Source organism: Capricornis sumatraensis, chromosome 18, assembly GCF_032405125.1.
Source record: "Capricornis sumatraensis isolate serow.1 chromosome 18, serow.2, whole genome shotgun sequence".
Taxonomy (NCBI): domain Eukaryota; kingdom Metazoa; phylum Chordata; class Mammalia; order Artiodactyla; family Bovidae; genus Capricornis; species Capricornis sumatraensis.
The window spans coordinates 68,805,580-68,824,716 of NC_091086.1; the positions used below are offsets into that span (position 1 = coordinate 68,805,580).

The 19,137-nt window shown below is 48.2% G+C and overlaps 1 protein-coding gene across 1 annotated transcript in view; it reads left to right on the forward strand.

Annotated features, from left to right (window-relative positions):
• Positions 1-19,137, forward strand: part of DAP (death associated protein) — a 65,608-nt gene that overhangs the window by 1,213 nt on the left and 45,258 nt on the right. Inside the window, exon 2 of the mRNA XM_068990498.1 lies at positions 14,023-14,119. Within this exon, the coding sequence (XP_068846599.1) occupies positions 14,023-14,119 (97 nt within the window). The remainder of the gene's footprint in view (positions 1-14,022; positions 14,120-19,137) is intronic.

Here is a 19,137-nt window from a genome sequence, read left to right on the forward strand (position 1 = left end):
CAGCAAGACAGGCACCAGGAAAGAAAAATGGCTAACCGATGCATGGGGGCTGTTAGAGGTATGGGATTTTAGGAAACAGTTCCACTGTAATGGAAAATAGACTTTGGGGGCCTCTGTGTTGAATTAGTTTTAAGTTAAAAAAGAACTTCAAAGCGTTTCCTTTCATGATAACTCTTGGCCTGTAAGTCCTACCACTGCGGGTTCATGCCCAGCTGCCTGATGACCTGGGCAGCAGGGCAGGAGGGAACACCTTCGTTTACACTTGTGACCCTCAACCCCGCAGCTGCAGTCTGCCTGGGGGCTCCCCTGTTCCCAGGGAGTGAGTAGCAGCAGAATGTCCGTGTTGGGGTGATACCAAAGCAAAGTGGCAGCAATTGCATACAGAGACAGCCATATGGAGATTTTTAAGATCGGAGGAATAAACTGTCGCTATTAACTCCCTGGGAGAAATTTCATGAAGGACTCTGAGTTTTTCTGAATTGTAAACAGCTAGGCTGTGTGAATCACGAATTAAGTATCTTAAATATGTCCAAGGAGAAGGGAGCCAATGTATTTGTGCTGGCAGAGCAGTGAACTTGAGTTCTAAGTTTGAGGCTGGTCACTTCTCTAGGGCTCGGTTTTCCTAATCCGTGAAATGGGAGGTTTGTGCCAGATGGTCCCTGAGGAGGTAGCAGGGCAGGGCTGCCTTTCTGCGCTTAATGTCACCGTCTATAGGATTGGAACCCAGGAACAGTTAATGCCTCAGGTAAACTCCAGTGACTTCAGGGCAGTGACTTCTTAAGGCTTTGAGACCCCAGTCCAGCAGGAGCCACTAAGGAAGCCGTCACTGTCATCCTGGCTTTCGCAAGGGTGGTCACACTTGGCCAGAGCTGGAGGAAGGGCCTGGCATCCTGGCCCAGGGGTGCAGGTTAGAAAGAGACCTTCCGTCGGTTGCAGTGTCTTGCCTCTCACTTAGTACCTCACAGAGACCTCTGCGTGGAAGCCTTTTCTGGCAGAAAGCTCTGGGTGGTCTTGTTTACTCCAGCATGACCAGAGAACAGACAGTTCTGCAGATTAGATGTTAAAAGAAACAAAAGCGTCTACTATAATAAAGGGTAATCATCATGGATAGCCCAGAACCCAGTTCCTAAGTCAAAATAACAGCCTTGAAACGTTGGGAACACTTTCATTAAGTGCTTAAGTTGGACGACAAAATCTTGTGCCTAAGCCTGCAATCGAAAACAATAAAATTCTCCTCCGTGACTCTCTTCATGTTCTTTTGTGTTTTCTCATTATTGGTCTCTGAACCAGATATGCTTCTCTGCACTCCACAACCTCTACCTGTCTGCCTGTGTCCCTTGCTTCTGGGCCTGGGTCCCATTGATGAGCAGGGCCTGGCTCTGTGATACCTAATAAATAGCTTGTGAGTTTCTCCAGATTCTCTTACTGCCTCTCACTTCCTCCCTGGCACGCGAGGCCCACAACTTCCCTCCACTGCTGAGCTGTCTCCAGTGTGTCCTGGTGGTGCAGGCGGGACTCTCAGCCAGCTTAGGCAGCAGCAGCATCATGGAAATCGTAACTCATATTTGCCGAGTGTTACAGGGCGTGGGGTGCTTCCCGGGTGGCACTAGTGGTAAGGAACCCGCCTACCACATAAGAAATGCAGGTTCAATCCCTGGGTCGGGAAGATCCCTTGGAGGAGGGTATGGCAAACCCACTCCTGTACTCTTGCCTGGAGAATCCCATGGATGGAGGAGCCTGGCAAGTTGTGGTCCAGAGGGGTGCAAAGAGGCAGACAGCACTAAGTAACTTAGTATGTGTGCATGCTTAGGGTGTGGGGTATAGGGGAGAAAAATCACTTTCCCTTTTTTCTTCTAGGTTTCTGGCTGAGAGCCCCCTTATGATAAAGAACAGACTAATAGTGAAAACAAAGCAGTTCAATAACATATATCTCTCCTATATACGTAGGAGATGCTCAAGAAACATGAGTGACTCCCAAGCCCCACCTTACGTACTAATGATGAAACATGCCTAAAACATGCCCTGGAGAGGAGGTTCCCCTTGTGGGAGGGAGCCAGGAAATGCCTGGTAAGCCAGGGGAAGGTCGTGATGCAGAGTAGGATTCTCCTGTGACTTAGTCATCTTTCTCTTCCTGTTACACAGAAAAAGAGATACTTACACGTGGAGATCTCCCTTACGAGTGTAAAAGTTCCCAGCAAGGGTGACTTCTGTGTGTCCAGCTTTTCCTTGTGTGCCGTTTCTTAATCAACTCAAAATCATACTTGCCCAAGAGGCAGGTTTTGGGGGTGGCAGCCTGCTCCCCCTCACCAGTCAGTTATAAGCACTTGGCATTAATGAACAGTCACCTTGCAGTTGGGATCAAGGGGATAACACCATTTTTAAACCTGGCCAAGCCCTCTGGAGTGTTGCTGACACCCCCAAGTCAGTGACTTCAGGGGGCCTCCTCTGGGCAGGGGCGGGGCTTTACCTCCTGGAACCTCAGCAGCCCTTCTCAAAGGGGCTCCATTCGTCACCAGGTCCTCCTCCCGGGACGTGAGGTTAATGAGGCTCCTAAAGAGCCTCGGAGGAAGGGGACTGTGTGAATAAATACAGAGTCCACCCACTGAAGGCTGGTGGGCACTGCCTGGCATCCTGTGATATGCTGGTGGCTGGCTCCTCTGTAAAAGTAGCCAAGTCTTCATGATTTGAGAGCTCGCCACTGCTCTCGGCGACCAAGTATTTGTGGAGAAACGAGAGGAGACTGCTGCTTTTCTGGGAATTCTTGCAAAATAACAGATGAACAGAGTGAGTGAGGTTCTGTTTCATCTAATAGCAGAACTCTGATCCCCAGCAGAAGGGGGGACTTGGTGACAAGCCACACTGTGACTCACTCCTGCCTGTTTCCGTGAGTTTCTGGCAGTGGTGGGAATAACGTCTCTTCATAACATACGTTTTGCCAGCCCCTGTCCCCTCCCATTTCCCCAGGGGATGCAAACCCGTATATCAGGAAAGTTCTCATAAATCTAGTATGTGATGGCTTGAAGTGTTAGTAATCTTATGTGTGGTTTCCTTTCAAGAGTAGATTTTATGTCCCTTCTAGAACTGAGTCAAATGGAAATACAAACACAATTCTATTCATTATAGTGGAAAAGAGACCATTTTGTTTTTCTTTGGTAATTTCAAAATAATTCAGTTCTCTGTTCTACTGATCATTCAGGATGCATTTAAAAGGTTGTGGGTGACACTTCCCCCTGAATTACCTCCCTTTGGAGGTTTCATATTATCCAGGCCACTCTGTTGCTAGAAAGGCAAGACTGATTCGGTTTTTATTGTAGTAGCCGTGAAATCACAGGTGTGCTAATCGCAACCCCCAGTGTGCTCAACCCAGTCACTGATCGGCGCTTGAAGAAACAGGACAGAGGTGTCTGCCTTTGCTCCTGGGAGTGTGTGCTCAGTCGCTAAGTCATGTCCAATGTCCGACTCTGTGACGCCATTGACTGTAACCCGCCAGGCGCCTCCGTCTACGGAGTTTCCCAGGCAAGAATACTGGAGTGGGTTGCCACTTCTTTCAGGGGATCTTGCCGACCCAGGGATAGAACCCGCATGTCTTCTGCAAAGGCAGGCAGGTTTTTTTTTTTACCACTAGCACCAGCTGGGAAGCCCACCTTTGCTCCTGAGATGCCAAGAAAAAAAGAGACCCTTTTAGTCAGCATTTTTTTTTTTTTATTCAAGAGCTTCCAGTTAGGGTGCACCAGGCACTTCTATGACGTGTTTAAGATTTCCCCTCTGTGCTCTGAGACTTTGGCTGACACATGCCTCCTCCTCCTCACTTCTGTGAGTGTCCTGTGCATTTCAGAAGATGCCTGCACACTCTTATTGGTCTTGTGAATGGCCTCCCCTTCCCAGCTTCATAGACTTTTGTTTGTATAGGGACTATCCACTTTTGTATCAGGTCCTGTATTAGTTACAGTTATATCAGCTATATTACATTGTATTCACTGTTGTAACAGACAACCCCAAATCGCAGGGGCTGAACAAGTCAAGGTTTGTTTCTCTCCCAGGAGGCCCTCCATCTGGGGCGGAAAAATGCAGAGGGCGAGGCCCCTCCTTTCCAGCGTGTGGACTCCTAGGAGGGGACTGAGTGCAGGCCGAGGTGTGGGGGCCTTGTGCCACCTGCAAGTGACATGCGTCACTGTGTTAGTTTCCCGTGGCTGCTGTAGCAAAGGACCACAAACTTTGTTGTTTAAAACAACACTGCTCTATTGTCTTACAGTTCTGGAGGTGAGAAGTCCAAACTGAGTCTCACTGGGCAGACGGCAAGGCATTTGCAGGGCTGGTTCATCTGGCGGTTCCAGGGGAGAACCCCGTTTCTGCTTCCACTTCCAGACGCCCCCACGCTCCTGGGTGCACTGCCCCTTCCTCCACCCGCAACAGTTGGTCCAGCCTTCCTCACAGTAGGCACGCTGATGCTCCTGTCCCTGTCTCATATTTCAGGTTCCCCTTGTGAACACAGGTTGCCCAGCCACGCAATCTAGAATAGCCTTCTTATTTTGAGATCAGCTGATTAACAACCTCAATACCATCTGCAACCTTAATTCCTCCTTGCGAAGCGTATTCACAGGCAGGGGACTAGAGTGTGGCCAGCTTGGTGGGGAGAGGGGCATGACCCAGCTTACCGCAGTCTATTTCCCCTGGAATCAGCCACGACCCAGGTAAACAGCCCCACTCTCACTGCAGGGGAGACTGGGGTTGTGGTCGGTGACCACTGTCAGGCTGCCTGTCCCCGAGAACCTCCAGGCAGGGATCTTGCTCTTCCCTGGGCTTTCTGAAACCAGCCTCCCTGAACTCAGGGTTCCCCTGTGTCTGCCTCTCCCACTCCTCAGCTTTGGATCAGCCACTGTCTGGCAGGTCTTGGCCCTGTCACCACACAAGCTGAGCACCGAAGAATTGATGCTTTTGAGCTCTGGCCCTGGAGAAGACTCTTGAGAGTCCCTTGGACTGCAAGGAGATCCAACCAGTCCATCCTAAAGGAAATCAACCCTGAATATTCATCAGAAGGACTGAAGCTGAAGCTCCAATACTTTGGCCACCTGACTTCCTGGAAAAGCCTCTGATGGAGGCCACGAGTTGAAGTAGCCACAGAGGATGAGATGGTTGGATGGCATCACCGACTCAGTGGACATGAGTTTGCGCCAACTACAGGAGATAGTGAAGGACAGGGGAGCCTGGTGTGCTGCAGTCCATGGCGTCAGAGAGTCGGATAGGATTGAGCAACTGAACAATGACCAGGCACTCCGACCTCTGGGTCACAGCCGCAGGGGGATGGAGCCCGCACTGCCTGGAAGCCGGACCGGCCTCTCTAGTCCCAGCCCCTGTGCCAGGTCTCTGAAGCTCACCCCGCCTCTGGAGAGCGAGCGAGGTTCAGTTAAGGGCCTTCCCACCCCAACACCTTTCGCCTCTAAGCGGAGAATAGCAGCTTTCCTTCTTTCATTCTCTGTTTTCTCAGAGAGGAAGCCATCAGGGGTGCAAGTTCAGCAGTTTATCGGGGACTCATCTTTTCAGGCAAGCATCCCTTTCACCCGTTGTGGAAAGCCCCTGTGGGGACTGACTGAACATGGCCACAGGGCTGGGGAGCTCTGAGGGTCCCCTTAACTCAGAGCCGCTGCCCCTCTTTCTCCCACTCCTTGCGGCGCCCCCGTGGCTTCTTTGCTGGCCAAGGAGAACCCTCTCCCGGTGGGGACCCTCCTCTTCGCAGAGAACGACCGCCTCCCTGTGCCTTGGTGCTACCCACTGTCCCCATCCCAGGGCCGTCTGGTCTCATGTGCACTTCGCTTTCTGGCCACAGTGCTGCTCTACCTGGGGAGGATTTCGTTCACCCCTGATCTGCACCTTGGGCGTCTCTGGTTTCCTTGCCTTTTGTTCTCGCTGGAACAAGTCTCAAAGCCTTTCCTGGCTTCTTTTAGGTGGGTTTGCTTTCCTTTGAATCACATTTCAATAGCACTTCCCAGCAAGAGCAAAGGGAAGCCTCTGCTCGGGGGTCCTGCCCTCCTGTTCCCCAGGGCTGGCCCCTCCCTAGCTCCAGGCGCTCTTACTGTCTCAAGCCTGCTGGGGACACCCTCCTCTTCACCCTGCCTGGCCTGCAGCTGTGGGTCTTCCTAGCCTGCTGGTGAGGGGATGGAGCCGACTGTTGGGGACCCTTTCACAGCCAGGCACCCCAGCACCTCGGGGGCTGCCCTACCCCAGGGCGGCACTGTCATCAGTTGCTTCCTCCCCTGACAAAGTCCGAGCTGGAGGCTGTTTCCTTGGCCCGCTTTGCTCTGTGGGCAGGAAAAGCTGCTTCACAGAGCTTTCCACATCAAACACACTTTCTTCCCGGGCAGGTTGGGCCTAGAACCTGCCCGGAGGCATCTCTGTGAGGAGCATTGGTGCTCTGTTTCCTGGAATGTTCAGGCAGGAAAAGGCCTGTGGGGTGAGATTAAGGGCACTTGCTGCCGGGGGAGGGGCAGAAGCTTGCTCACTGTGGCTTCCCCTCCTCTTGGGATTGTGGGGAGGGGGGTGGTCTGCACCATAGGGTTTGGGTGAAGTGGGTGGGGTGGTAACTGGCCAGTAATTAGAACAGGGCCTGGCATGTGGCCATCCAGTGGGAAGGGTTATCCATGGTCCTTGACTCTCCAAAAGCTTCTGTAGATGGTGATGGGCTGAGGACAGCCCTGGCGGTGGTCAGCTGCTGGGGCAGGGAGCCCCTCACCATGGAGGGCGCACGGCTCACTCAACAATCTGCTGTTCAGGTCCTGCCCCCCCTCTACTTCACGCAGAGGAAACTGGGGAGGAGGTGATAAGCCACCAAGGACACACACACAGGGTGCTCTGAGTGCCGGATGCTCAGTGTTAGAACCTGCTTAATAACAAACCTAGACAGCATATTAAAAAGCAGAGACATTACTTTGCCAGCAAAGTCAAAACTATGGTTTTCCCAGTAGTCATGTATGGATGTGAGAGTTGGACCATAAAGAAAGCTGAGTGCCGAAGAATTGATGCTTTTGAACTGTTGTGTTGGAGAAGACTCTTGAGAGTCCCTTGGACTGTAAGGAGATCCAACTAGTCCATCCTAAAGGAGACCAGTCCTGAATATTCATTGGAAGGACTGATGCTGAAGCTGAAATGCCAATCCTTTGGCCACCTGATGAGAAGAACTGACTCCTTAGGAAAGACCCTGATGCTGGGAAAGACTGAGGGCAGGAGGAGAAGAGGATGACAGAAGATGAGAAAGTTGGATGGCATCACCAACTGGATTGACATGAGTTTAAGCAAGCTTCAGGAGTTTCTGATGGACAGGAAAGCCTGGTATACTGCAGTCCATGGGGTTGCAAAGAGTCGAACACGACTGAGCGATTGAACTGAATGAGAGTAGCCAGGAGTTGAGCACCTGTGGGAGTCAGGCCCTGATGGAGGCGTTCCATGTGGTGTCCCTCTTCGGTCCTCAGAAAACCCCTGGGGGTAGAGCATTGCCACCCTTTCTTCACAGATGGGACCCTGCGGCAGAGTGCCGGCAGCTTGCCCGGACACACACAGACACACAAACACACACACGTGTAGAGCTGGCACTTGAACCTGGGGATCTGGCTCCCAGAATTCATAACTAAACCTTAACTTCTGCTCAGGACTCCTCCCAAGAGGAAGCTTGTTATTTACATTTGAAGCTCACATTTGAAAACAACCATCACAACAAAAGTCTGTTTTGTTTTTTACTACTGTCTCAGGAAAATACTTGCATTTGCAAATAATTCTGCAAAGGTTTCTGCAGAAGTAACGCTCCCTTTGTATTTCTGACCAATGAAGAGTCCGTGACGGTGATAAAACAGTCGATAAATATATGCTGGCATATTTTCTGGCAGTCGTGCAAGTTAAAATGAATCTGTCTCAGCCTTGAGTTATTATTATTGCCACTTTATTGCAGCATTAATCACCACCCATACTGTGAGAGATTGATGAAGTTAATTGTTTTTATAAACTGGATTAAATGAGGTGCTGAAATGGAGGTGTGGGTCTGGGAGTGTGTGCTTACTTCGAGAGAGGAGTGGACAGGCTCCCTGCGAGCTTCCCAAGACTTGATTATTTTGAACATCACCTTGACATTCATCATCTGTTCCTTTTGTAGTGAGTTGCACACCCTCTTTACTTTTAGCCAGTTGATAGAATACACCCGGGACTTACAGTGTCAAGGTGTTTTGTCTGCCAAGTTGAAATGATTCAGAGATTATTTTTAAATGGGCAACTGTATTAGTTTGTGCAGGCTGCTATAACAAAATAGCACAGACTGGGTGGTTCCATCAACGGAAATTTATTTTCTCACAGTTATGGAGGCCAGGAGTCCAAGATCAAGGTGCCAATAGGTGTAGTTTCTCCTGAGGCCTCTCTGCTTGGTTTGCAGATGGCCACCTTCCCTCTCTGTCCTCATGTAGCCTTTCCTCTGTGCACGTGCGTCCCGGTGTCTCTTCCTCTTCTGATAAGAAGACCAGTCCTATCTGATTAGGGCCACCCTGTGTTTGTGTGAGTGTGTAACTGGGTGTGTGTGTAAGTATATACTCTCTCAGTCGTGTCCAACTCTACAACCCCATGGGCTGTAGCCTGCCAGGCTCCTCTGTCCATGGGATTCTCCAGGCAAGAATATTGAAGTGGGTTGCCATTCCCCTCTCCAGGGGATCTTCCCAACCCAGGGATCGAACCCATGTCTCTTATGTCTCCTGTACTGGCAGGTGGATTCTTTACCACTGCACCAGCTGGGAAGCCCTAGGGCCACCCTAACAGCCTCTTTTTCACTTAATTAGTTCTCTTTTTTTTTTAGCTGCACTAGGTATTTGTTGCAGCATGCGGGCTTTCTCTAGTTGAGGTGCCTAGGCTTAGTTTTCCCGCACCATGTGGGATCTTAGTTCCTAAACCAGGATCAAATCCAGATCCCTTGCCTTGGAAGGCAGATTCTTAACCACTGGCCCACCAGGGAAGTCCCCTTAATCACCTCTTTAGAGGCCTGTCTCCACACCCAGTCAGGTTTAAAGTTCCAGAGATCAGGGCTTCAACATACGAACTTGGGGAGGTCATAGTTCAACTCATAACAGCACCTTTGGTCCATTTCTTATGGACATGGGATAGGAGTGGGATAAATGGGGCAGGAAAATGCTTTTTTTTTTTTTAATGTTTAATGGGACGATTCTAGCCTTATTATTCAAACAAAAGCATTCATAATCTTACATTTCAAGAGAGTGGGTAAAGAATAATGTAAACATAATTGTAGAATTTTCAGTCTCCATTTCTTAAGGTTTGGCAGGGCTCATAACCCTGGAAATCTTGAGAAGCCACCTGGAAATGGTATTTTTGTTTTCTTTTTCTTTTTAAAATCTTAGCCCAAAGTGAGGGCGATCTCTAGGAGCAACACCCAAAGAAGAAACTCAATTGAGAACGGTTACCCTGAGCCTTGGGCCCCTGAGAGGCAGGAAGTGACTTGGTGTCTCCTCTTCTGATAAGAACACCAGTCATGTTGGGCTTCCCTGGAGGCTCAGATGGTAAAGAATCTGCCTGCAATGCAGGAGACCTGGGTTTGATCCCTGGGTAGGGAAGATCCCCTGGAGAAGGAACGGCTACTCACTCCAGTATTCTGGCCTGGAGAATTCCGTGGACAGAGGAGCCTGGGAGGCTGCAGTCCATGAGGTCAAAAAGAGTTGGACATGACTGAAGCAACTTTCACTCATGTTCAGTTAGGCAATCCCTTGCCCCTGCCCAACATACACACACAGCCTCATTTACTCAAGACCCCAGGTACAAGCTGGGTGCTCAGAGGCCAAACCCGAGGAGCAAGGGTGCCGGAAGAGTGTCCAGCAGCACAGTGGGTTGGTGAGGAAGCTGGTATGTTTGAGCCTGGCCTCCAGATGGAGAACTGAGTCTCCTGGAGAATTTGTAACTGCAGACCTGCCTTTACGTGGGCAGTCTGCCCAGATTTACGCTTTGGTCTTTCCTGTCCCGAGAAATCAGATGTGAAAAAGGGTTTCCTGCTGCCCTTACCCCTGGTTTGACAGAAGCGTGCATAGCATCTCTCCAAGGGGTGCTGCCTAGACCACCCCCGGAGGATCCCCACAGGCAGAGGCTCACTGAAGACGTTCCCCCCAAACGAGCCAGATTCAGAAAAATGAACGGTGAAGGTGAGACTCCTGATAGTAAAATAATTACATAGGACTTCCTTGGGGGTACAGTGAATAGGAACCCACCTGCCAATGCAGGGGTCACTGGTTTGATCCCTGGTCCGGGAAGATTCCGCATTCTGTGGAGCAACTGAGCCTGTGCCCCACAACTTCTGAGCCGAGCTCTGGAGCCTGCAAACAGCAACTCCTGAGCCCATACTCCACATGAGAAGTCACCCCTGTGAGAAGCTCGTGAACCACAACTAGACAGCTGCACAGCCGCAACTAGAGAAGCTTGTGGGCAGCAACTAGGACCCAGCACAACCAAAAATTAAAACTAAAAAAATTAGATATACAATCATAAGACAAGTATGCCTGAAATGATAAAATGTATAAAAGAATAAAAAACATGGGAAACAAGTAAAATGCCCTCAAATAAAGACCAGGTGAATTTGAGGGGGCGGGGGGAATGCTCTCGAAATGAAAAGATAAAATGATTGGAATCAAATACAGTCAGGATAATGATTCCTACTTCAAAAAATTTCAGGATAAAATCAGATTTTTGAGACAATTACTGGACAGGATTATATTTCCTTCTTAACAAATAGAATATCCACACTGAAAAGAAGTGGTGGCAGCAGGGAGAGTCTCGTCCCAAACCCAGAGCAGCAGATGCGTCATTATATACAGCCTTCTATTTCTCATGCCTCTGCTTTACCTTCCTCTGAGCGAGTGCCTCTGGGTACCACTGGCCATGCTGCAGCCATCAGCAGCTTTCTGAATTCTCCCAGGGAAATTGAAAACTAATAAACCTGAAGCGTATAAGCCTCAAGGTGTCTCACATTCTCCTTCCTGTTTGCAGCATCACAAAGAAAGCTGTCCTGAGCTTTCATAATTCAGCAGGGTCCAGCTTAAATTTGGCTTTACCAACTCAATGGACATGAGTTTGAGCAAGCTTCAGGAGATAATGAAGGACAGGGAAGCCTGGCATGCTGTAGTCCATGGGGCCACAAAGAGTTGGATGCGACTTAGCAACTGAACAGCAAGAACAACTTACTTTGAAACACTGGAGGAGGTGGCCTGACCAGCTGGCTGTACTTTGTGATCGGAGCAGGGCGGTGGCAGAACTTGGAGTGGCCGTCCTGGGGCAGAGGGGCAGGGGGTGTGGGTAGGTTGGGGGGTGGGTAGTGCTGTGAGCCCCACGTACACACCCTGGACAGTGAGCTCAGTTAGCAAATTCTGCTTTCCATTAAGTGCTGGGAAGCTGCTGTGCACCTCTGTCTTAGCCTGTTTGGGCTGCTACAACTGAATACCATTGACTGGTGGCTATAAACAATGGCCATTCTCACCATTCTGGAGGCTGGAAGTGCAGGGTCAAGCCAACAGCAGATTCAATGTCTGGTGATATACTGCTTCTTGGTTCACAGACAACTATATTCTCTGTCCTCCCTGGCAGAAAGGGTGAGGGAGCTCTTAGGGGTCTGTTTAGGAGGGCACTAATCCAGTTCATGAGGGCTCCACCCTTATGACCTAAGTGAAAGCCACTCACTCATGCCTAATTCTTTGGGACCCCATGGACTGTAGCCTGCCAGCCTCCTCTGTCCATGGAATTCTCCAGGCAAGAATGCTGGAGTGGGTAGCTGTTCTCCAGGGGATCTTCCCAACTCAGGGATTGAATGGTCTCCTGCAATGAAGGCAGATTCTTTACCATCTGAACCACCAGGAAAGCCTGATGACCTAAGCACTTTCCAAAGCCCCACCTCCAAACAGAATCACTTTGGGAGTGAGGACTTACAGACTCTCTTCTCATCTAAACTCCTCCAACTTAGGACGTGGCTCTTAACCCCCTTCTGGAGATGAAGCATTGAGACTTTGAGCAGCTGACTACTCTGAGACCCTGTAGCTGAGGACATGGAGGGACTTGCTGACCCTAAAACACAACGCTGTCAACTGCTGTGTGACACTGGCTTTTGGATATAAGGCTGGCGTTTCCAAACTTTATCCCGTGGAACACAGGAGTCCTAACGGATGATAACCAGCATTACTGGGGAAGGAGGGACATTCTGTGTTCAAATACACTTGGGAAAGACGGCACACTCTGGGTGCCCACGTAAAGCTTACATGCTAAGGCAGAATATCTATCTTGAGGAAACCCACTTCATTTGTTCAACCTAGCTCTTTCACACTTGCTAGATCCTAGAATCTCCCATTTTTGTTGCTGCTTTTTCTCTTGGAAAACAGTATTAACATATTAATTATTAAGGAGATACAAATCAAACCGTAATGACACCACACCTACTAGAACAACTATATTTACAAAGAAACACAATAGCAAGTGTTGGTAAGCATGTGGAGACCCTCCACTGGTTGGAGTGTAAAACAGTGCCATGGCTTTGGAAAGCATTTGAAGATCTTTCAAAAGGGTGAATATGAGATTACTATGTCACTCAACTATTCCACTCCTACATATGTACCAAGGAAATAAGGGTATAAGTCTGTGTGGCCACACAAAACTTGTACATACACAGTCATTCATGACGGCATTATTCCCAGTAGCCAAAATGGAAAAAGTACAAATGACCATCCACAGATGAATGGATCTTAAAATGTGGTCTATCCATGCAGTGGAGTATTATTCAGCCATGAAAAGGAATGAAGGGACTTCCCTGGTGGTCCAGCGGTTGGGACTTTACCTTCCAAATGCAGGATGTGCAGGTTCCATCCTGGTTGGGGAACTGGGATCCCACATTTCTCGAGGTCAAAAGGCCAAGACAGAACAAAGACAGTATTGTAACAAATTAAATAAAAATTTTGAAAATGGTCCACATCCAAAAAAGAAAATCTTTAAAAGAAAAAAGAAATGAAGTACTGACACATGCTACAACATGGGTAAACCTTGGAAGCGTTAAGAGAAAGATCTTGTCACCAAGATTTTATGACTCCATTTATGTCAGGTGTCCGGAGTAGGCCGGTGCAGTTGACGGGTTGCTAGGAGCTGGGGGAGAGGACGGATTGGAGAGGGACCCTTGATGGGTTTCCGTTGAGGGTGATGATCCTGTTTGACAATGACTGTGGCCACAGTTGTGTGACTCTGAATATACACAAAATCGCTGAACTGTACACTCTTAACTGGGGGGACAACATCATTTGTGAATTATATGTCAATAAGGCTGTTTTTTAAAAATGAACTTAACTTCTGCCAACCCCAGGGTTTCTCAGCGCAGTCTGGGAAAGGCCATCACCAGAGCGGGCTCTGTGCTGTGACACGGCCGATGGCCTGTGTCGCCTGTGGCTGTACCCCCATCAGAGCACCACTGGCATTTGAGAAAACGTCACAGGCAGGGATGGAGTGGCCATTGCTGCATCACAAAACTGCAAAACCTAAAAGCCGGCGGCTGCTTTCTCTACGTGGTTTGTACTCTGGTACCACTGCTGCTCTTACCAACTTGAAAGGAGGCCAGGCACACAGATGGGCCTAGGAAAGTTTCTAAGTGGCTCCAGAGCACGAGACAGTGTTGAGCATCCTGTCATACTGAATCTCCCCCAGCAGTACTGGGGCTGCAACACAGATTCAGTCCCTGGGTCAGGAGGATCCCCTGGAGAAGGAAATGGCAACCCACTCCAGTATTCTTGCCTGGACAATCCCATGGACAGAAGAGCCCGGCTAGCTACAGTCCACGGGGCTGCAAAGACTCAGCCGTGACTTAGTCACTCAAGAACAGCAATAAGAGCACTATTCTCCGTGATTAATAGCTGTCACTGCCAGCTGGTCTGGACTTGGCCATGGGACAGCCACACACCTTTGAGTATATCTCCTGCCATCTGGTGGTTGCGTGACCACACTGATCACATACCTTCCTCTTCATTTCAGTGAAAGCTGGTGGGATGCGAATTGTGCAGAAACACCCGCATTCTGGAGACACCAAAGAAGAGAAGGACAAGGACGACCAGGAGTGGGAAAGCCCTAGGTAAGAAAGTTCTGGATTCACAAGTCACCCTTATTCAGTTAAACATTAACATTTGTTCTCTGCTGCTTGCTTCCGATAAACCCTGGGCTCCTGGGGCCCTGTGCTGTGAGCTTTTCCTCTCCTGATCAGTGAGGAGGGGGTTCTGTCCCCCAGACAGAGGAGAAACAGGACAGCTAGAGCACGCCTTCTTCCCTTTTCCGGAATAAATCTAAGTGGATACATCTGTCTTTGGGCAGAAGCTTTCCACCACCACATTGAAATCACCCACAGACCTTTGAAAATGCCATTCTAGTTGAGTCTCTGGGCTGTCAGGGCAGAGAACCACCAATTTAAATAGTGTCCACAAGCGTTAGGGCTTTGCCAGTTTCAGCCAAACCTTGAATCATCGAGGCCACACCCTGATGAGTGACCGAGTGCCCTTAAACGATGTCTTTGCCCCCAGATCCCTGGGTCCCCAACAGCTCACCTTCCTGCAACACCACCAGCTCTGTTTACACCTGCTTTCCTTGCAGGTTCTGATGTCAAGTTTGGTCCAAAGACCTTGATACAAGCCCATCTCCTTCCACCTGTAACACACAGCCACGCACCACCAGTGCTCACCTGTCTCTGAGTGTGTCCCCAGAAAGGGAGGTGAACACTGAGCTTTGCACCATGTAACTTGTCTCCAGCCGAGTCTCAGCCAGAGGAAAAGGAAGTGCGGAGAGCAGCCAGCTCATATTTGTGCATTTCATTCCAAAAGTCCTAAATAGCAGGTGGAGTGCTCCCCAGGTTACACATGGGAGGCTGAAGTCCACAGAGGCCAGTGCTGGCCACACTGAGTAGGAATGAACCCCAAGCCTGGGGTTCCGAGCAGGCCAGGCTCCAAAAGAATAGCTCCTGACAGCAGGCACCTCTGAGAAGGACGTGCATGGCTTTGATGACCCCACATATCTGCTTATGTATATGCTGTGCCATTGGGTATTTTCTGTAAAACATCGGGTGTCACTTAGGGTGGTCCCTGGAGGGGAGGACAAAATTTGGGGAGAAGTTTCTGAGTGATTATTGCCCATTTTAAATCATGAGATATCAGCACCAGGAAAGTCAGCTCAAGTTCTGTTTTTTTAAAAGAAGGTGGTTTAAAGAAAAGTCTTAAATTTTCTTTCCACTGGCTATTTTCACAGATTTGTGTTTGGAACATAACCACATCAGGAATTCTACAGGTCCACGGTCCTGTATCTGAAAACCGTGGGGCCCAATTTATATCAGAATTCAGAAATTCTAATGTTTTGGGAGAGGAAGCAGGTTTTAGCAGAATAAGACCATATGCATTTCATACAGTACCCGTTGTGGGCTCTCAAGCAGTCTGTTCGAATCTGTGTATGATGTTCATACCAGCTGAGATGCATTTTAAAGATTTACAGACTTGGACCAGTTCAGGGTAAGTTTTACCTGCATAAAAGAGTTAGAATGTTTGGTGTTGAGAACATTCTTGGACTTGGAACCAAGGATAAAAGCATGTGACCTATAGCATTCTTCCACTAGAAATCTGGAATGTCATTTCCCTTCATATCCACTGGTTCCTTAAGAAGGAAGAGAGCAGATGAGACAGAGAGCTGTATCAAGGTGGGTGGGGGAGGAACTGGGAAATTAATGAAATGCTTTTCTGCATGAGTTTAAGTGGAATAAGGGACAAATAGCTACTTCCATGCATAACACAGTGTCAATACAGTGACAGCTGATCATTTCTTAGTGTGTTTAGAAATAAAGACAGAACAGCCCATTTGTTTTCTTTCTATTGATTTTTTGTTTTCTCATGAGGTGAAATACAGCATTTATGGAAGATGCACCATGTGAATAAACGTTCCAGAGGGTGAACAATTGCAAGAGAAAGGAGGGGGACACCCAGAACCCTAGATTTTAGTCTCTCACCCACCGTGAAGGCTGGTTTGCTCTGGAACCAGGTATTTTTGAATCAGGCTAACTGCAGGGCAGGGTTTGCATATGAGCCACGGTATGTTTGTTTCCTGCAGTCACACTGTTGCACCGTGTTCCTCGTCCGGGTGATGGCTCTTGTCCTCTGGGCAACAGCTTCTCTCCTCACTGCTATGGGTTAAACTCCCTTCCAACACCATTGATAGAGGCGAGGAAGCCTCTGTAGACGCTGCAGCTATCGGCGTATGTTGCCAATACAACTTCCAAACTACCCCCACCAGACCTGGCACTCTGTGTAATAGTCCATTTCCACCACCACCCAGCCTCCATTTTTCTAGTGGGCTGATGGAATAATTATAGTTAATAGCAATCACTGATGGTATTATAGAGTGCAGTGAACCTAGCCCTGTTCTAACGGGGGCTCTGCCCATGTTGATTCACTTGATCCTTGCAACTGCTCTATTCTAATCCCCCTTTGGGAGTTGGCTTTTCATTATTATCCCCATTCTGGATTACTACTCCCACTTCAATCGCTCAGAGAGGTTAAGTGACTTTGCCAAAGTCACACAGCATGTGAGGGGCAGAGCCAGCATCCCAGACTGGAAGCTGGGTCCAGAGCCCCCTACTCTTAGCCCCTGGACTGTGTGTACCAACTGAGTGTCTGTTTTGTGCTGAGCACTTAGTAAGTGCTTCCCATTGGGTTTAATGTTCACACCACCTAAAAGGTACCCATTACACAGATGAAGAAACCTGGACTCAGTGAGCTTATCTGTCCCAGTCAATGGTCTGGCCAGGATTCAGCCCCTACTCTGTCTTTACTTGGAATCCCATGTCCCTAATAGGGTACAGAAACCCTCTGAACTGACGGAATATTTTCAGGACCAATATAGACTGTAAATCCAGAAAAATGAAGAAAGTATTAGTAGCTTAGTCATGTCTGATTCTTTGCGACCCCGTGGACTATAGCCTGCCAGGGTCCTCTATCCATACAGTTCTCCAGGCAAGAATGCTGGAGTGGGTCGCCATTCCCTTCTCCAGGGGATTTTCCCAACCCAGGGATCAAACCCAGGTCTCCTGTATTGCAGGTGGATTCTTTACAATCTGAGCCACAAGAGAAGTCCTAGATCCCTCTATAAAATAAACATTGATTCTGGGGTTGCCCATGATCTTTCCCATATTCCTCATGGGAGGTTCCCACCCATGCAACCTCACCAAAGTAGATGGCCTAATTACAGCTTATAATAAGCTTTTGGGACACTGGGCTGGTTTTCCTTTACATATGGAAAGGCCATAGTTATTTCCAGAATTAGTCAGACATGTAATGTTTTACACTGATTTCTTTGGAAATGTCATGGCATGTGACTTCAAAATTCACACTACCGTCATCCTAAAGTTTTCTATTTTATCATGTTTTGAGCCAAGCATTCTCCAGATATGAAAATAAATGCATAATCTCTGATGCCAATTTCCTCCTTGGATATGCATTTGCAAAACTCTCTGCTTTCCTTCCTAGATATTTAAAGCTGGCTTTGCATTTACTGACTCATCTCTGGTGGCTTCCTTTCCCAATCAGAAAATCAAATACTGATTACAGAGAAAATGAACAACTGGAGCATTAAAGAGGTTGTTGTATGACCCAAAAAAACCTCAAAGCAGTCTTACTTGTACTTTTCTTTTGCAAATCTTTATGTTACCCTTTGTCCCCTTCAGTTCAGTTCAGTCTGTCAGTCGTGTCTGACTCTTTGTGACCCCATGAATCGCAGCACGCCAGGCCTCCCTGTCCATCACCATCTCCTGGAGTTCACTCAGACTCACGTCCATCGAGTCCGTGATACCATCCAGCCATCTCATCCTCGGTTGTTCCCTTCTCCTCCTGCCCCCATCTCTCCCAGCATCAGAGTCTTTTCCAATAAGTCAACTCTTCACATGAGGTGTCCAAAGTACTGGAGCTTCAGCTTTAGCATCATTCCTTCCAAAGAAATCCCAGGGTTAATCTCCTTCAGAAGGGACTGGTTGGATCTCCTTGCAGTCCAAGGGACCCTCAACAGTCTTCTCCAACACCACAGTTCAAACACATCAATTCTTCGGCGCTCAGCCTTCTTCACAGTCCAACTCTCACATCTTAATCCTGTCATTTTTCAGATATTTAAAAGATAATTCCTTACACCACCAAATTGTTTAAAAATGCTATTTAAAAAGTAATAATGTAGCAGAAATTTGAAAATGTTTTCCAAACATTCCCATCAGGCTGAATTCTGGTTACCTGCGGCCCTTTGAATCCAAGACAAATAAGAGGCTTCATTGTTGTGAGCTAATACTTTCCTGAGTGGGTGCAAGATTTGATCTCAGAACTGACCCAGTCAAGGAAAGCTGTGATTTTTTTCTCAAAGCCATCTGCTGAGCATATTAAGTCAAAATGTCCAGTTTCATTGTGTAACGGAGAAACTGCAGACATAGAATGGACTTCAGGGGTCATTAGAATCCACTAACATACAGTATAGTGGCGAACATGCGCTGAGGCCCTAGCATGAATCGAGCTGGGTAGAAAGTATTTTGAAAGGCAGGTGGCAGGAGGAGTGAAGTAGAAATGGAAGCTTGGTGTGGACTGGGGGTGGATTGGAAAGGGGTAGAAGGAGTGAGGTAGGGGAAAGGGGGTGTTAGGGGTCAGGAGGAAACAGCCCTTCCTGAGCTCCACAGTTTGTACAGGACTGACTTAGGGCTGTGATGCTGTTTCATGTTCACATACCTCCCTGCTCAAAATAAGCAAACAATTCCAATCTTCCAGGATGTGGGAAATACCCAAGATGGAATACACACAGTAACAGATGGCCCTAAGTGTAACACAAATGCTTACCGTTATCGACTGCAAGGAGTACAGCGGAAAAAATGACCTAATTTAAGTATCTTCAGGAAACATTATTTTGACTGGATACTATAAGGCTAAAGACAAAAAAGAAATGCAAAAAAAAAAAAAAAAAAAGAGCTGTGCATAAATGCTGCACTCCAGTTAGTCAATGTTTCATACAGGAGTTTGGGTTAGTGATTTTGAAATTGCTTTATGTGTGCACGAAGATTGAACAAAGTAAATACGCTGTGGCTGATGAGTT